This window comes from Mandrillus leucophaeus, unplaced genomic scaffold (assembly GCF_000951045.1).
Source record: "Mandrillus leucophaeus isolate KB7577 unplaced genomic scaffold, Mleu.le_1.0 Scaffold69, whole genome shotgun sequence".
Taxonomy (NCBI): Eukaryota; Metazoa; Chordata; class Mammalia; order Primates; family Cercopithecidae; genus Mandrillus; species Mandrillus leucophaeus.
In genome coordinates, this window is record NW_012107474.1 from 3,974,185 (window position 1) to 3,988,207 (window position 14,023).

General features: G+C 51.1%; 1 protein-coding gene across 1 annotated transcript in view; it reads left to right on the forward strand.

The window, feature by feature from the left end:
• Positions 1-4,562: 4,562 nt before the first annotated feature.
• The window catches only part of C2CD2 (C2 calcium-dependent domain containing 2), an 82,204-nt gene continuing 72,743 nt past the window's right edge, over positions 4,563-14,023 (forward strand). Inside the window, exon 1 of the mRNA XM_012002613.1 lies at positions 4,563-4,885. Coding sequence (XP_011858003.1) covers positions 4,563-4,885 — 323 coding nt within the window. The remainder of the gene's footprint in view (positions 4,886-14,023) is intronic.

The window sequence follows — 14,023 nt, forward strand, 5'->3', positions numbered from 1 at the left end:
CCTGCACACCAGGGGATAAATTGCCTGTTAAAACCATGCTGGGTATGCCTGCCCATCAGACACTTGATTTTGCAAGACCATCATTAAGAGTCTCACTCTCAGGCCCAGTGGCACAGGCTCAGTGGCTCGTGCCTGTAATCCCAGAATTTTGGGAGGCTGAGGCGGGCAGATCACCTGAGGTCAGGAGTTTGAGACCAGCCTGGCCAACATGTTGAAACCTGTTTGTATGGGAGGCCGAGACAGGCGGATCACGAGGTCTAAAGATCGAGACCATCCCGGCTAACACGGTGAAACCCTGTCTCTACTAAAAATATAAAAAAATTAGCCGGGTGTGGTGGCGGGTGCCTGTAGTCCCAGCTGCTCGGGAGGCTAAGGCAGGAGGATGGCGTGAACCCGGGAGGCGGAGCTGGCAGTGAGCCGAGATCAAGCCACTGCACTCCAGCCTGGGTGACAGAGTGAGACTCTGTCTCAAAAAAAAAAAAACAAAAAACAAAAAACAAAAAAATTAGCTGGGCATGGTGACTCGTGCCTATAATCCCAGCTTCTTGGGAGGCTGAGGCATAAGAATCACTTGAACTGGGGCGGCAGAGGTTGCAGTGAGCCGAGATCACGCCACTGCACTCCAGCCTGGGCGACAGAGCAAGACTCCGTATCAATTAAAAAAAAAAAAAAAAAAAGTCTCACTCTCACTGTTCTCCAGGTCTCTGAGTCTGTTCTTTGGGCTTGGACAGGTGAGTTTGTTTCTCACACTGCTAAGGGGTAACTGTGATCTGATTCTTGGAGGCAGGATAGAGATTTTCAGGTGAGGAAGAAGGGGGATCTGCAGGCAGAAAATGGTAGGGGTGATGCCAACCGCTGGGCTGGCTGGGGTCTGAGGAGGCCCTGCAGGAGGCTGGATGTGCCTGTGGAGGGTCAGGGGTGCAGGGATCGGAGGGATTATCTGAGAAGGGAAGCCTGGCATTGTTTTCCAGGCTGAAGGGCTTGAGCGCTTCCCTGTGGTCAAAGCCAAGGAGTGAGTGGTCGCTTCTGCACCCCAGAAAGACACCCGGTCTCCACGGGAGGACTGATCCTGAGAGGGGAGGGGGCAGGGCAGCCCCAGCCCAGCACTGGAGGGCCTGGCTGCTGCAGGGCCTGTGCACACCTGGAGTAGTAAGTACGTCTTGCAAAGAGCAGCCCTAGACCCAACTTAACTTTGGTGCTAGAGCTACAAACCTCTAATTGAAATCAAGAGATGTTTCTAGAAAACCTGCAGATTTTTGAGGAGGAATTCAAAGGACCGTAAGGCCTGGTCCCAGTCCTGAAGAAACTGAGTCCAGCTGAGGCGACAGGCACACACACAAAATGTGAAATAGCAATCCAGGTCCCCATGACATTCCACAGGATAGAGGAGGTGTCTCTGGACAGCACCTAAGGAGAGTTCAGGAAGCAGCAGGTGCAGGCGTGCAGGTCACTGCAGGCAGCTGGTCAGCAGTGTCTTCAGCAGGATGAAGCCCAGGGGAAGGGAAACTGTGGCAAGGAGCACTGGCCAAGGATCCAGGGAACAGGTCTGGGGAATGGGGAATGGAAGGTGATTAAATGTGTATGTGGAGGGAACATAGGGGAGCCCCATTGCCAGGAAGTATTCCTAAGTAGCCGTGGGCGACACTTGCGTGAGGCAGGTCCCGGGATCCTTACCTGCCCTCTCGCCTGTGTTGGGCACCATGCAGGAGCTTCATGCATCCTGCTGTGGTCTTCCATCCTTTCCATGGCCCAGTGAGCTAGGCAGCCTCATGCCTGTTTTACAGATGGGGAAGATGAACATTAGGAAGGGAGATAACACGTCCAAGGTCACACAGCTTGGAAGCCCCCTGGGGGGATCCACAGCCAGGTCTGTTCCGAAGTCCCGGCAGCTGGGCCGGCAGGTGGGTGCGGGATGGTGTGAAGGAGAAGGTTCCCGCTGGAGAGCCAGCAGATGGACCCAGCGGGGAAGAAGAAAGAAGCTGCAGTTCAATCACAGAGAGAGGGCTGGCGAGATTTGGTTCCTGATTGGTCGGATGGGATGGGATCGAGGTTAGAGAAAAGGAGGCTGGTATAGAGATGATTCCTGGGTGTGTGTGTGAGAGGTGGTGATTCCGAGACCTGGATGGAGAAGTCAGAGGCAGGAATATCTTCGCTGCTGAATAAACATTTAAAATGGTATTTGTACGTGGTCTCTCCAACGCAGTGGGTGCTCAGTCCAGATGAGCTGCACGAATGAATGAATGACTCTCTAGACTCTCTTCACTTGTATTTAACCAAAAGAAGCATCACCAGCCAGGAGCGGATTCCTCTGTTCTCCTTTTGACTCATTTTTAATGTTTTTTAAACATTAAACAATGGAGGGGGCCAGCTTACCAACCCAGATCAGCCTCCAGGGTCACCCCCTTCCTCCCCCTACTATCTCCTGGGGCCATCTTGGTCAAGTGCGAATATGATCTCATCTCTTCTCTGCCAAGTCAGCCACTCCTTTCTTTTGCTGTAGGAACAAAACCCAAAGTTTGTTTTTGCTGCTTATTCATCTGAAGTTAAATACACTTGGCGTGAAGGGTGCACTTAGGGCTAAATGAATTCTTCCCTATTCTTGGCTCTGTGTAACAACAGTCATTATTGTGCTGTACGGAGCGCCCGCCGTGGGCCAGGCGCTGTTTCTGTGTACATGTGTTACCTCCAGCCCCATAGCGGTTCTTTGCGGCAGGACTGGCTCCCACCTACAGTGGAGGAGGCAAAGCCCATGCCCTTCATGCTGCACCCACGTCCTCTCAGAGCCCTGAGCCCTGGAGGCAGGATAGGGGCAACCCGTATGCCAGGGAAGGCACCCAACCTCCCCTCCTCACCCGGACAATTGCCCGGTGGGCCCCTCTGGTTGACCTCCCTGGTCTTTTCTCATTTGATAATTCATCCCAAGACTTATTAATTACGTCCTTTCCCAGTGTTTTGTGACGTTCACACCCAGGCATCAGTTTCTAGAGTCTGTTGTGTTTAGGAGCCTCGCCATTCCATTTCAAGGTGCTGCTTTATAACACGTGCCCACAGGGCGGGCGCCTGGCACTGGCTCAGCACTCGGTCTCTGCCACCCCCACTGTGGAATCCTTCCTCTTCCCTGACTGTTTCTTGCCTTTAGAATTTCTCAACCCCTCCCATGGTCCTCTCCTTCGTTTCTATCTTCTTGCATCTCAGACCAACGCGATACTCCATGGGCAGGCATTGCTTTATCCTTGCTGGGGTGGCCTCTCCTCACAAGCCCGGCCCCACACACCCGCTACACTGCCTAAGGGAGACCCCTACATGGCACCCTCTATAGCCCATTCCCACCCGCCACCCCCTCCAAGTGCATTGTGGAGGGGCCTGGCTCACCATCCCAGCTGAGCCTCCAGGTCACCCACCTCCTCCCCCTACTGTCTCCATCTTGGTCAAATGCAAATATGATTTCATCTTTTCTCTGCCAAGTTAGCCACTCCTTTCTTTTGCTATAGGAACAAAACCCACAGGCTCATTGCAGTCCTGTCTGAGCCTCTTGCCCACCCTCCAGTGGCATTGCAGGGCTTTCCTCAGACTCCTCTTGGCCACTACTCCCAGCTGCACGGCTGCCCTGCCACCCATGCAGTTCACACAGTGACTTGTGGAATAGTCCCTCTCTCTCTGCTGACTTCAGGTCCCATGATAATTGATTTAGCTCATCACTAACCCCCCAGCATCTAGCCCAGCCCCTGACACACAGCAGCTGTTCAACAAATATTTGCCAAATCAGTGAACAAAAAAGTGAACAAACCACCACACCCGGCCCATAACAAAAGCCACTCATAATATTTGTTAAACTAACCAGTCAAGCTCTGTTTTAAACGGTGGTAAGATACACATAATATTAAATGTACCATTACCACCATTTTAAAGTGTATCATTTGATGGTATTCAGCACACTCAAAATGCTGTGCATCCGTCACCCCATCTAGTCTTCCAGAATGTTTTCATCTCCCCCAACAGAAACCCTGTGCACATCAGCAGTCACTCTCTGTCAGCCCGCCCCTATCCCCTGGTAACCACTCACCTGCTTTCTGCCCCTGTCGCTCACCTATTCTGGGTATTTCATGTAAATGGAATCATGCAATGTGTGCCATTTGAATCATGCAGTGTGTGGCATTTGAATCATGCAGTGTGTGGCGTTTGGATCATGCAGTGTGTGGCATTTGAATCATGCAAAGTGTGGCGTTTGGATCATGCAATTTGTGGCGTTTGGATCATGCAACGTGTGGCATTTGGATCATGCAATGTGTGGCGTTTGGATCACGCAATGTGTGGCGTTTGTGCGTGGCTTCTTTCACGCAGCATTGCGTTTTCACGGTTCACCATGTTGTAGCCTGGGTCAGTGCTTCATTCCTTTCTACGGCTGAATAATGTTCTGTCACATGGAGAGACCGCATTCTGTCTGCTCATTCATCTGCTGATGGACTTCTGAGCCTCCCATCTCAAAAGGCTGGTATGACACTTTGCCTTCTTGCAGCTGGTCCCAGAGCTACAGGAGAAAGGCAGGGATGCCTCCTGGCATAATGGACATTCTCTCTTTTGCCTGCCCCCCTTTCCCTCCTTCATCTCAGGACAGGCTCATTAAACACCGGGGACGGACCAGCAGGAGTAGCAGCTCTGCCACCATCAGCGTGCACCAGGACAACCCCTCCCGCAGCCTCCTGGGACAGCTCCTGCAAGAGACTCTCATCTACAGCATCAGCAGTGGCCAGTCCAGCTCTCCCCAACACAGAAGAATACTCCCTTGTCTCTGCTTCTCACCAGAAGCTTTGAATCTTATAAACCTGCAGGCAAGAAGCATCTCCATGTTTTCTCTCCATGGTTTGAGCGGGGAGGAGAAGCTCTGGTGAGGAGATGGCTATCTGGATCACCTACCTTTGTCCTCACCAGGGAACCCTCCTGGGGAGATTTAGAGAGAAAGGAAGCAGTCACTTCCTGTCGGCCCACCCCTATCCCCTGGTAACCACTCACCTGCTTTCTGCCCACACATTGTTTGTGTCCACAGCGTCCATAGTACTGGATACTCTCTGTCTAGGAGGACCTTGCGTGCTGTCGTTGACAGATGGAGGGCTGGCCCAAGGCCAAAGGGTGCAGGGACTGGAGCAGGCACAGTGCCATGGCCACATGTTGACCCAGTCTCCAAAGGACACATTTGCACACTGGACACACCTCTATCAACAAGAGAACTTTGCTTCAGTTGCTCCTTGAATTCTGCGTAATTTGTTAGATCAATTTTTTAAAAAGACAAAATAATTTTTTTAAAAAGGATCATTTTCTCTCCAAGAGTAGTGGATTATTGCATCTGAACAAATGCTTATGCACAAACCCTTCAGTCATCTCGGGCCTCCCCATGGAGGCCTGGCTTGGGTGCTTTGACTTCTCACTGCAGAGCAGCGTTGACGAACATGAGCATGCATGGATTTATTATTGGAGCAAATAATGCCAAACAGCCCTTTCTAACACTTGGCTGAATATGAAATGATTCCCAAAGACGTATCTGATGGAACTGATGTCTTAGAAAAATGCCCTCAGGACTGAGGCTTCGCTGCTTTGCAGTCACTTGTCTTCACAGAGGCGTATTCTCAGCTAGTAAAGGGGTTACCTGTTTGGCGTCAAAGCTGTGGACACACCGCTTCAGCCCCGGCTGAATTCATAATAAGTGGAGTGTCCTTGATGAGGACTTTGGATTCCTCATCTGCAGGACAGTGATAATAACATCTGTTTCATCCACCTCATAGCTTCTTTTGTTTGTTTGTTTGAGACAGAGTCTCGCTTTGTTGCCCAGGCTGGAGTGCAGTGGGGTTAACTCAGCTCACTGCAACCTCTGCCTCCTAGGTTCAAGCGATTCTCCTGCCTCAGCCTCCTGAGTAGCTGGGATTACAGGCACGTGCCACCACACCTGGCTAATTTTTGTGTTTTTAGTAGAGAAGGGGTTTCACCATGTTGGCCAGGCTGGTCTCGAACTCCTGACCTTGTGATCCGCCCGCCTCGGCATGTTTATGAGGGCTAAAATAAAAATGTGCCAGTATCTAATTTCTTTTTCATCTTTTCAATTCCCTTTAAAGGGTCTTTGGTCAATCATTTATTGGACAGCCCAGGCTCCATCACATTGGCTGAGATTCTGGGTGCTTTAACCTGGCTCCTCGCTATTTCTGTGGACTTGCCCTGGAATCTGCATTCCTTGGAGCAGCCTAGCCGAGGAGTCTCTGGGCACCGACTAAGGATCTCGCCCCACAGAGGGTCCTCTGCCAGGTGCCCTGAGCATTCCCACCCTGACATCCCCTCCAGAAGAAGGACCCTTCATGTTCCCCCAAAATTCACATGTTGACCCTTCGTGTTCCCCCAAAATTCACATGTTGAAGTCCTTACCTCCACCGTGATGGTATTAGGAGATGGAGCCTTTGGGAGGTGACACTGAGGTCATAAGGTTGAACCCCGTGAATGGGATTAGTGCCCTTGTAAAAGAGACCCCAGAGAGCGCCCTCCCTTTCTTCCCACCGTGTGAAGAAACAACGAGAAGGCGGCAGTCAGCAACCCCTCACCAGAACCTGACCCTTCTGGCACCCTGATCTCAGGCTTCCAGCCTCCAGGATGGTGAGAAATAAATGTCGTTTACAAACCACTCAGGATGGTATTTTGTTCTAGTGGCTGAGCGAAGACACCTTCTTTTTTAAGGAATGTCTGCATGGATTTCTGAGGTCGTGCAGCTTCCCTGACTTCACCTTTTAGTCCTGGAATATTCTTTCTCCAGTTCTCTTTTGAAGGGCTCTGTTCAATGTGTGGGGCTCGCGTCCAGCAGCTCAGCAACTGCCTGTGTTCTGGCCTACAGTTTTCTTTTTTCACGATTTTCCTTTCTACAGACCCCCTGCTCCTCAGTGACAGAAGGCCACCAAGCCTGCCCTGCTTCAGAACACCAGGAACCCAGCCTTAACCTGGCCACCCTTTTCCTGTTTTTGTTTGGGGAGAGACTTGAGACTCCTTTTAAAATCAAGCCTAGTCATGCATTTGGAAGACTGCTTTTGTGATTCCATGCAGCCCCCTGAGGTGGGGGGAGGACAGTCCTCACCCCCTTGCTGGACACAGAGGTACTGGTTCAAACAACAGTTGTGAGGATCATGGGGACAGCCGCACTCACCCACCTGCGAGGAAGGCCGCGATGCGCTTCACAGACTGAAAGAGAATGGCTTGCGAGGCTGTTTTCTCTCCCACTGGGCCCCACCAGTGCCCCTCTCCCTGTCACCAGGGGCTTCTATTAGGTTGGTGCAAATGTAATTGCGGTTTTTGCCGTAATACTAACAAAAGGAGAGCCCGGAGGAGGAGCTGGGGCTGCTTCCTTCCTGAGGGTCCCTGGCTTCCTCTTTGTTGCCCCTTTAGCCGACTGGATGGGAGAACAAGCTGGGGAAGGGGCTGGACTGGCAGGCAGTATGGATGCCCCGAGTGTGGTGACCGCCCACTCTGCAGGGCCCATCCCTCCCCCGGGCCCCGTGAGCGGGAGGTGGCAGAGCTTCTGGAAGGTGACTCCACGGGGAAATGACACACCAAGAGAATACACACAATGACTTCGCGTACTCTAGTACAGTCCCAGCTCCCTGCTCTGAGTAGCTAGAGGAGATGATGACCCATCAAAATCTGGGGAGATGAGCATTGCAATAAATCTGTGTCGATGAGCTGCTCTTCTCTCATTCCACGGGGGTGTCATATAGACTTGCTGCTTGGTGCGGCACGGGAGATCACGCAGCAAACACCTGGAGTCCAGGTCTAGCTCCGCCTCTAACCCTAACCCTAACCACGTTGTTGTTGTCCCCGGTGAGTCGCTCAGCATCTCTAAGCTTCCACCCCTCATTCCCATGGTGGGGGTGATAATTCCTGCCTCTTACTTGTTATAGGATTTCTTACAATGTGCTAGGGAAACAGAAGCATGAGTATTTCCTGGAGCAGCAAAATTATTCCCTTCATCTTTATTGCACTATTTGGGGTAACCACTGGAATAGATAATAATTATTTGTAATTAGTACTGAGTTATGGATAGACACATGCATGCTCCTGGATTGTTTTTAAAAGCCCTTTAATGGGATTTCCTTTAACTCTTAAAGAGACTATCCGTCCAGATATTTAGTTGATTCTACTCACTGTGCTCAATAAAAACAATAGCAGAAAGGAAAACTGTAGCCCAGAAGACAGGCAAAGCACTAATTACAAGGAATGTGCCTTGCCCTGCAGGGAACAGAGGCAGCTTTCCTGATTCCTGTGTTGGGTAAGGGGAGACCCCTCTGGCCTGTGGGGCTTGGCTCTTTTCTAGAGGAGCTGCCCATAGATAAAGTGTTATTCCAGAGTCAGTGCTGGGAACGGCCAGATAGATGGCTGGAGCTGCAGAAGCAGAACCCACAGGTTCTGAGAAACTAGGAGCAGCTCCCATCCTGTAGTCTAGGGGCCGTCCCCAGCAAGCAAGGCCCCACTGTGGCCACCCCTAGCTGGAGCCTGTGCATGGCATTCATCAAGAGTCTCAGCATGGGGAGGGGTCATCTCATTCCAGCGGAGTCATCTCTCTCTTCCTCAATGCACTCCCGCTGCCACCTGACACATCCCTACAAACTCAACTTCTACACGATGAACACATCTGTTTTATTTTTTTCAAGGCAAAGTCTTTGCTCTGTTGCCCAGGCTGGAGTGCAATGGTACAAATGTAGTTTACTGCAGCCTCAACCTCTTGGGCTCAAATGATCCTCCTGCCTCAGCCTTCTATGTAGCTGGGACCGCAGGTGTAAGCCATCATGCCTGGCTAATTTTTAATTTTTTTTTTTTAATAGAGAAGGAGTCTCACTTTGTTATCCAGGCTGGTCTTGAACGCCTGAGCTCAAGCTATCCTCCTGCCTCGGCCTCATTCCAAAGTGCTGGGATTACAGGGGCCCGGGCCAGGAACACATCATGAGGTCAGTTCCTCCAGGTCAATTCCTCCAACAGTGTGATTTTGGTTATCAGTGCATAGGTGTGGGACCAGCATTCTTTGGAGTTGGAGAAAATACACAATTCAGTTAATTGCCTCCTTGGAAATATATTTAAAAATTGGGGGCGGAGACCGGGCACTGTGGCTCATGCCTGTAATGCCAGCACTTTGGGAGGCTGGGGTGAGTGAACTACAAGATCAGGAGATCAAGACCATCCTGGTCAACATGGTGAAACCCCATCTCTACTAAAATACAAAAAATTAGCCGGGCGTGGTAGCGGGCACCTGTAGTTGCAGCTACTCAGGAGGCTGAGGCAGGGGAATCGCTTGAACCTGGGAGGTGGAGACTGCAGTGAGCCAAGATTGCACCACTGCATTCCAGCCTGGTGACAGAGTGAGACTCCATCTCAAGAAAAAAAAAAACAAAAAAACAAACTGGGGGTTGGAGGATCTCTTGAGCCCAGGAGTTCAAGACCAGCCTGGGCAACACAGTGAGACTCTGCCTCTACAAAAAAGAATCGAGGTTAAATATTTTCATTCATAAAGTTGGTCCCAGCCTTGGGTACAGGCAAAAATGTCAAGTCACCTTGCTCCTGGGCATTCCCAAGGGAGGCTTAACCGAGCCACCTGGCGGAGGCAGGGCAGCCATCTGAGCCACATTCTTTTGTCTGCCCGGCGTGGGCACAGACTCACAGGATGCATCATCGGGATTGCCTGGGGCAGAATCTTGGCAGGCCTGGCTGGCCCGCAGTGGGCTGGCAGGCCCTGCCTCAGACGCTGCCCGGCCGCCTCCCAGCATCATGGCGTGACTCAGGCTCCCTGACAGGCTGTCACCAGGGTGGGATTTGAAGGAGCAGCGTATCTGCGATTCACTCTTAGGGTGGGTGGTGGACATCCTGGGAGGCTCTTCTAGGTTGGCACCTGTGCAGAGACACTGATCATGGCAAATGCTAGGGCTGGATTCATCTCACGTCTTTCCCAGAAAGGACATGGGACTGAATTCACCGAAGCTCCATGAGTGAAGTTCCCCTCTGGGTTTGAGCGGCCATGTCTCCTGGACTTCAGAACACAAAAGACAATTCTTTAGGCGGATCTTTGCACATGAACGTGAGCAATGGGGCCTCTATTTCCAGCTTTTAACATTTTTCTCTGTTTTTGGAGAATTTGTTTGCCTTGACCTTTATGAAAGGAGATGGAGAGAACACGGCCCCTTGGGTCAAACCCTGGTTCAGCCACTTTCTTGCTCGGTGGCCTTGGACAAGTTACTTAGCTTCTCTGAACTCACTTTCCTTATTTCTAAAATGGGGCGATGCCCTCCTTCACATGTTGCTGTGAAAATGTAGTGAGTCCATGAAGTCAAGTACCCAGGTGGTGTCTGATGGCAGGAGATGCTCAGTACACACAGCTGTGACTTTCTGAACACCCGCCAGGTGCGTAAGAGTGCCTGGTGCATCTGTGGGGACCCGGGAGGGAGCCAGAGGGAGGCAGGGGCTCAGCCGATGGCACTACCATTTCCATCAGTCTCTCCTGGGAGGGACGGCAGGCGTGTGGTCTGGTCTTCACTCTCAGAGACTGTCACGTGGCCATCTGAGGCTCACCTGGAGAGTTAGTGCAGTTACTCAGCATTGCTACTTTCCTCCTGGGGAAGGCATCTTGAACGGTGTCTCCGTAAGTCATGTGAATGATTACAAGAAGAACTCACGGCTTCTCCTGGAGGGGAAAGCCCTGTCTGGCGCAGGGCCAGGCTCTGGCCACCGGTGACCTTTGGTTGGGTCTGCTGGCTCCGGTATTGACCGTGTGAGCAGGACAGGAAACAGGCTGGAAGCACATTCCAGCCTCCAGGTGGTGGAAATGACTAAGCCAGTGAGATGGAGCCAAGGAGATTGGGTCAAATGTCTCCACAGCCTCTCTGGTCTCCAGAAATCTCGCTTTCCACAGCAGCTGCCGAGAGCACTGAGCCAAGTCTTAAAAGCATTTTGCTCAGAGGGAATTCTCGAAATGTCTACCCCTAAGGGCTGCTGGGGGGAAGCTGTGTATTTCCACTTGCTAGAGGTCCTTCGTAGGGCCTGTGAAGTGACCACCACAGCCTCCCGGGCCCCCCAAGGTGCTGACCTCTCAGAATATTGAGGCCCAACTTGATAATTGAAGCAATACTAATAATATGAACCGCTTCAGGGTGAAGGGAAAACTCTTCACTCAGAGACAAACTATACATGTTTTGGACCCTCTTCTTTTCCCCGCTTCTAGAAATTTAAGAATTACATGGACAACTTAACAAAAGTCCCATATTTTTCTAAAAGTATTTTTTAAAACCCAAAAGTATAACAAAGTATAACTGCTTATAGACATGAGATTCATGACACTAGACATATCTATTAATTTTTAAAAATCTCACATCATCCCAGAACCTCCTGGGCTTGGTAGAGGAAGGTGTTCAAAGACTCCCAGCTTTGACGCAGGGATGAGGCACTGCACCCAAGACTGGGTGACTCAGCAGAGATCACCCAACAAACAATTCTCATCTCCACCTCGAGCATTTTAGAAATGTTTTAAAATGAAAAATAGAGCCGTGGATCTTGACTCTGGCCTCAAACCCAGCTACTAAAGCATTATGAAGAATAATTTAGAAACCTGGCTTCCTCCTTCCCGCCCAGAGTCCTGCCCTGCTAGCAAAGCAAGTCCTGGTCCAAGGTTTCTGGTGGACCCAGCAGGTTGTCGGAAAGCGGGCTTAGCTTGACCTAAACAGCTGGGAGCTGGGAGCTCAAGGGGAGCATGCAGGAGGAGCCACAGCCACAGTGGTTTCCTTTATGAGCAGCTAAAAATAGCAAACAACCACTGCAGAGTGACAGACACCCATTTGAAGGTTTTGGTGGGGACAGAAGCCCTACCTGGGCAGAGCTGCTGTCTCACTCCTCGGGTCGAAGGGAGATGGGGTGGAGAGAGTGGTGCCGGGAGCAGGAAATGTCACTGGGGGGTGAAGAATACTGTGCTCTCGGAGAACCCAGCCCTCCAGTGTCTTCTGCAGTGGCAGAAGGGGACTGGGAGCTGGTGGATGTGTGGGGCTGGGAGCTTACGTAAAGGGAGCCTGCTCTTTTTCATAGATTTATAAGATGTTTCTGTTCCAATTTTGTGTTTTAGCCAACTGCATTGTCCTGCAAGCCTGCATCATTCCTTATTTTCCCTCAATTTGCTTCTACACATAAGTAATCCAATATCTATATGTTGACATTCTCTTTGAAAACACTTAAGGGGGCTGGGCACAGTGGCTCACACCTGTAATCCCAGCACTTTGGGAGGCTGAGGTGGGCAGATCACCTGAGGTCAGGAGTTCAAGACCAGCCTAGCCAACATGGTGAAACACTGTCTTTACTAAAAATACAAAAATTAGCTGGCATGGTGGCAGGCGCCTGTAGTCCCAGCTACTTGGGAGGCTGAGGCAGGAGAATTGCTTGAACCCAGGAGGTAGAGGCTGCAGTGAGCTGAGATCGTGCCACTGCACTCCAGCCTGGGTGATGGAGCGAGACTCTGTCTCAAAACCAAACCAAACAAAACAAAAAGGAAATTAGCCGGGCGTGGTGGCACACTCTTGTATTCCCAGTTACTTGGGAGGCTGAGGCAAGAGAGTCACTTGAACCTGGAAGGCGGAGTTTGCAGTGGGCCGAGATTGCGCCACTGCACTCCAGCCTAGGTGACAGTGAGACTCTGCCTCAGAAAGAAAGAAGAAGAAAGAAAGAAAAGAAAAAAGACAAGACAAGACAAGAAAAAGAAAATACTTATGGAGGTGTGACAAATTCCAAAGTCGGGGTGGTGGTTAGTTTACAGTTTGTTAGAAGTCTCTAAGCCAAGTGGGATGGGCCAGGACACCTGAGACCTGAAGGAATGAGACGGGTTCCACCGGTCACACAGGACAGGCTCTTGTCACTGCCCACACGGCTGCAGGCAGCCTGTGTGCACACATGGCACGGGGGACACCGGGCCCTCGGTTTCGTCACCCCGGTTATTCTGGCAAGGGGACCAGCAGGACTCTAATTATCCAACTGCATAGGTCTAGCTACAGGTCAGGAAATAATTAGACTTTTCTGCCAAATAAGAAGGGATTTCTTTTGTTTCTGCCTAAAGTAACACAGAATAGAAGAAAAGAAGAGCAGTTCCCCCCACCCTTACAGACTGGAGTGCTCGTGTGTAACAGATGGGTCACTTGCAGGAAGTTGATAGTCTCATTCTTTTTTTTTTTTTTTTTGAGACAGCGTGTCTCTCTGTCGCCCAGGCTGGAGTGCAGTGGCGCGATCTCGGCTCACGGCAAGCTCTGCCTCCCGGGTTCAAGCCATTCTCCTGCCTCAGCCTCCCGAGTAGCTGGGACTACAGGCACCCGCCACCACACCCGGCTGTTTTGTGTGTGTGTGTTTTTAGTAGAGACGAGGTTTCACCATGTTAGCCAGGATAGATAGTCTCATTCTTATTTCCACTTTCTGATAACAGACCTGGCTCGCAAGGGCCCATCCCCAGCTCACCTGGGCAATCCCCGTCTAATTTCACCTCCCTGCCAGCTTCCTATCCTGTTCCCCACAAAGGCTCCCTGTCCAGCTGCTGTGCGATTCCTTCCTCTTTCCTGAAGAAAATCCAGACCCACGGATTCGGGGCCAGAATCCCCTCTGATGTACCAACTACCGGCCCCGCAGCAGACTCCTGGCTAGGGTAGAGAAGATCAAATGCTCAGTCTATCTAATTCCTTTCAAGGTCAAGTCCCCTTAACACGGGTGCAGAAAATAACAGGTGAATCACTTTCTCATGGTTTAGGCCTGTGTTAGGCCCTGGAGAATCTCAGGCTAGTATGTTTCTATGGCACTCCCTAAGGACTGCATCCACTCTGCAAGAGGAGGGCACAGGGATACGTCCCACACACCACACCACACACACACACACACCACATGCACTGCACTTACACTTCACACATACACACACCCATGCACCACCCATTCACACTCGCACCACTCTGTGCACCCCACACACACCACATGCACCACACACACCACATGCACC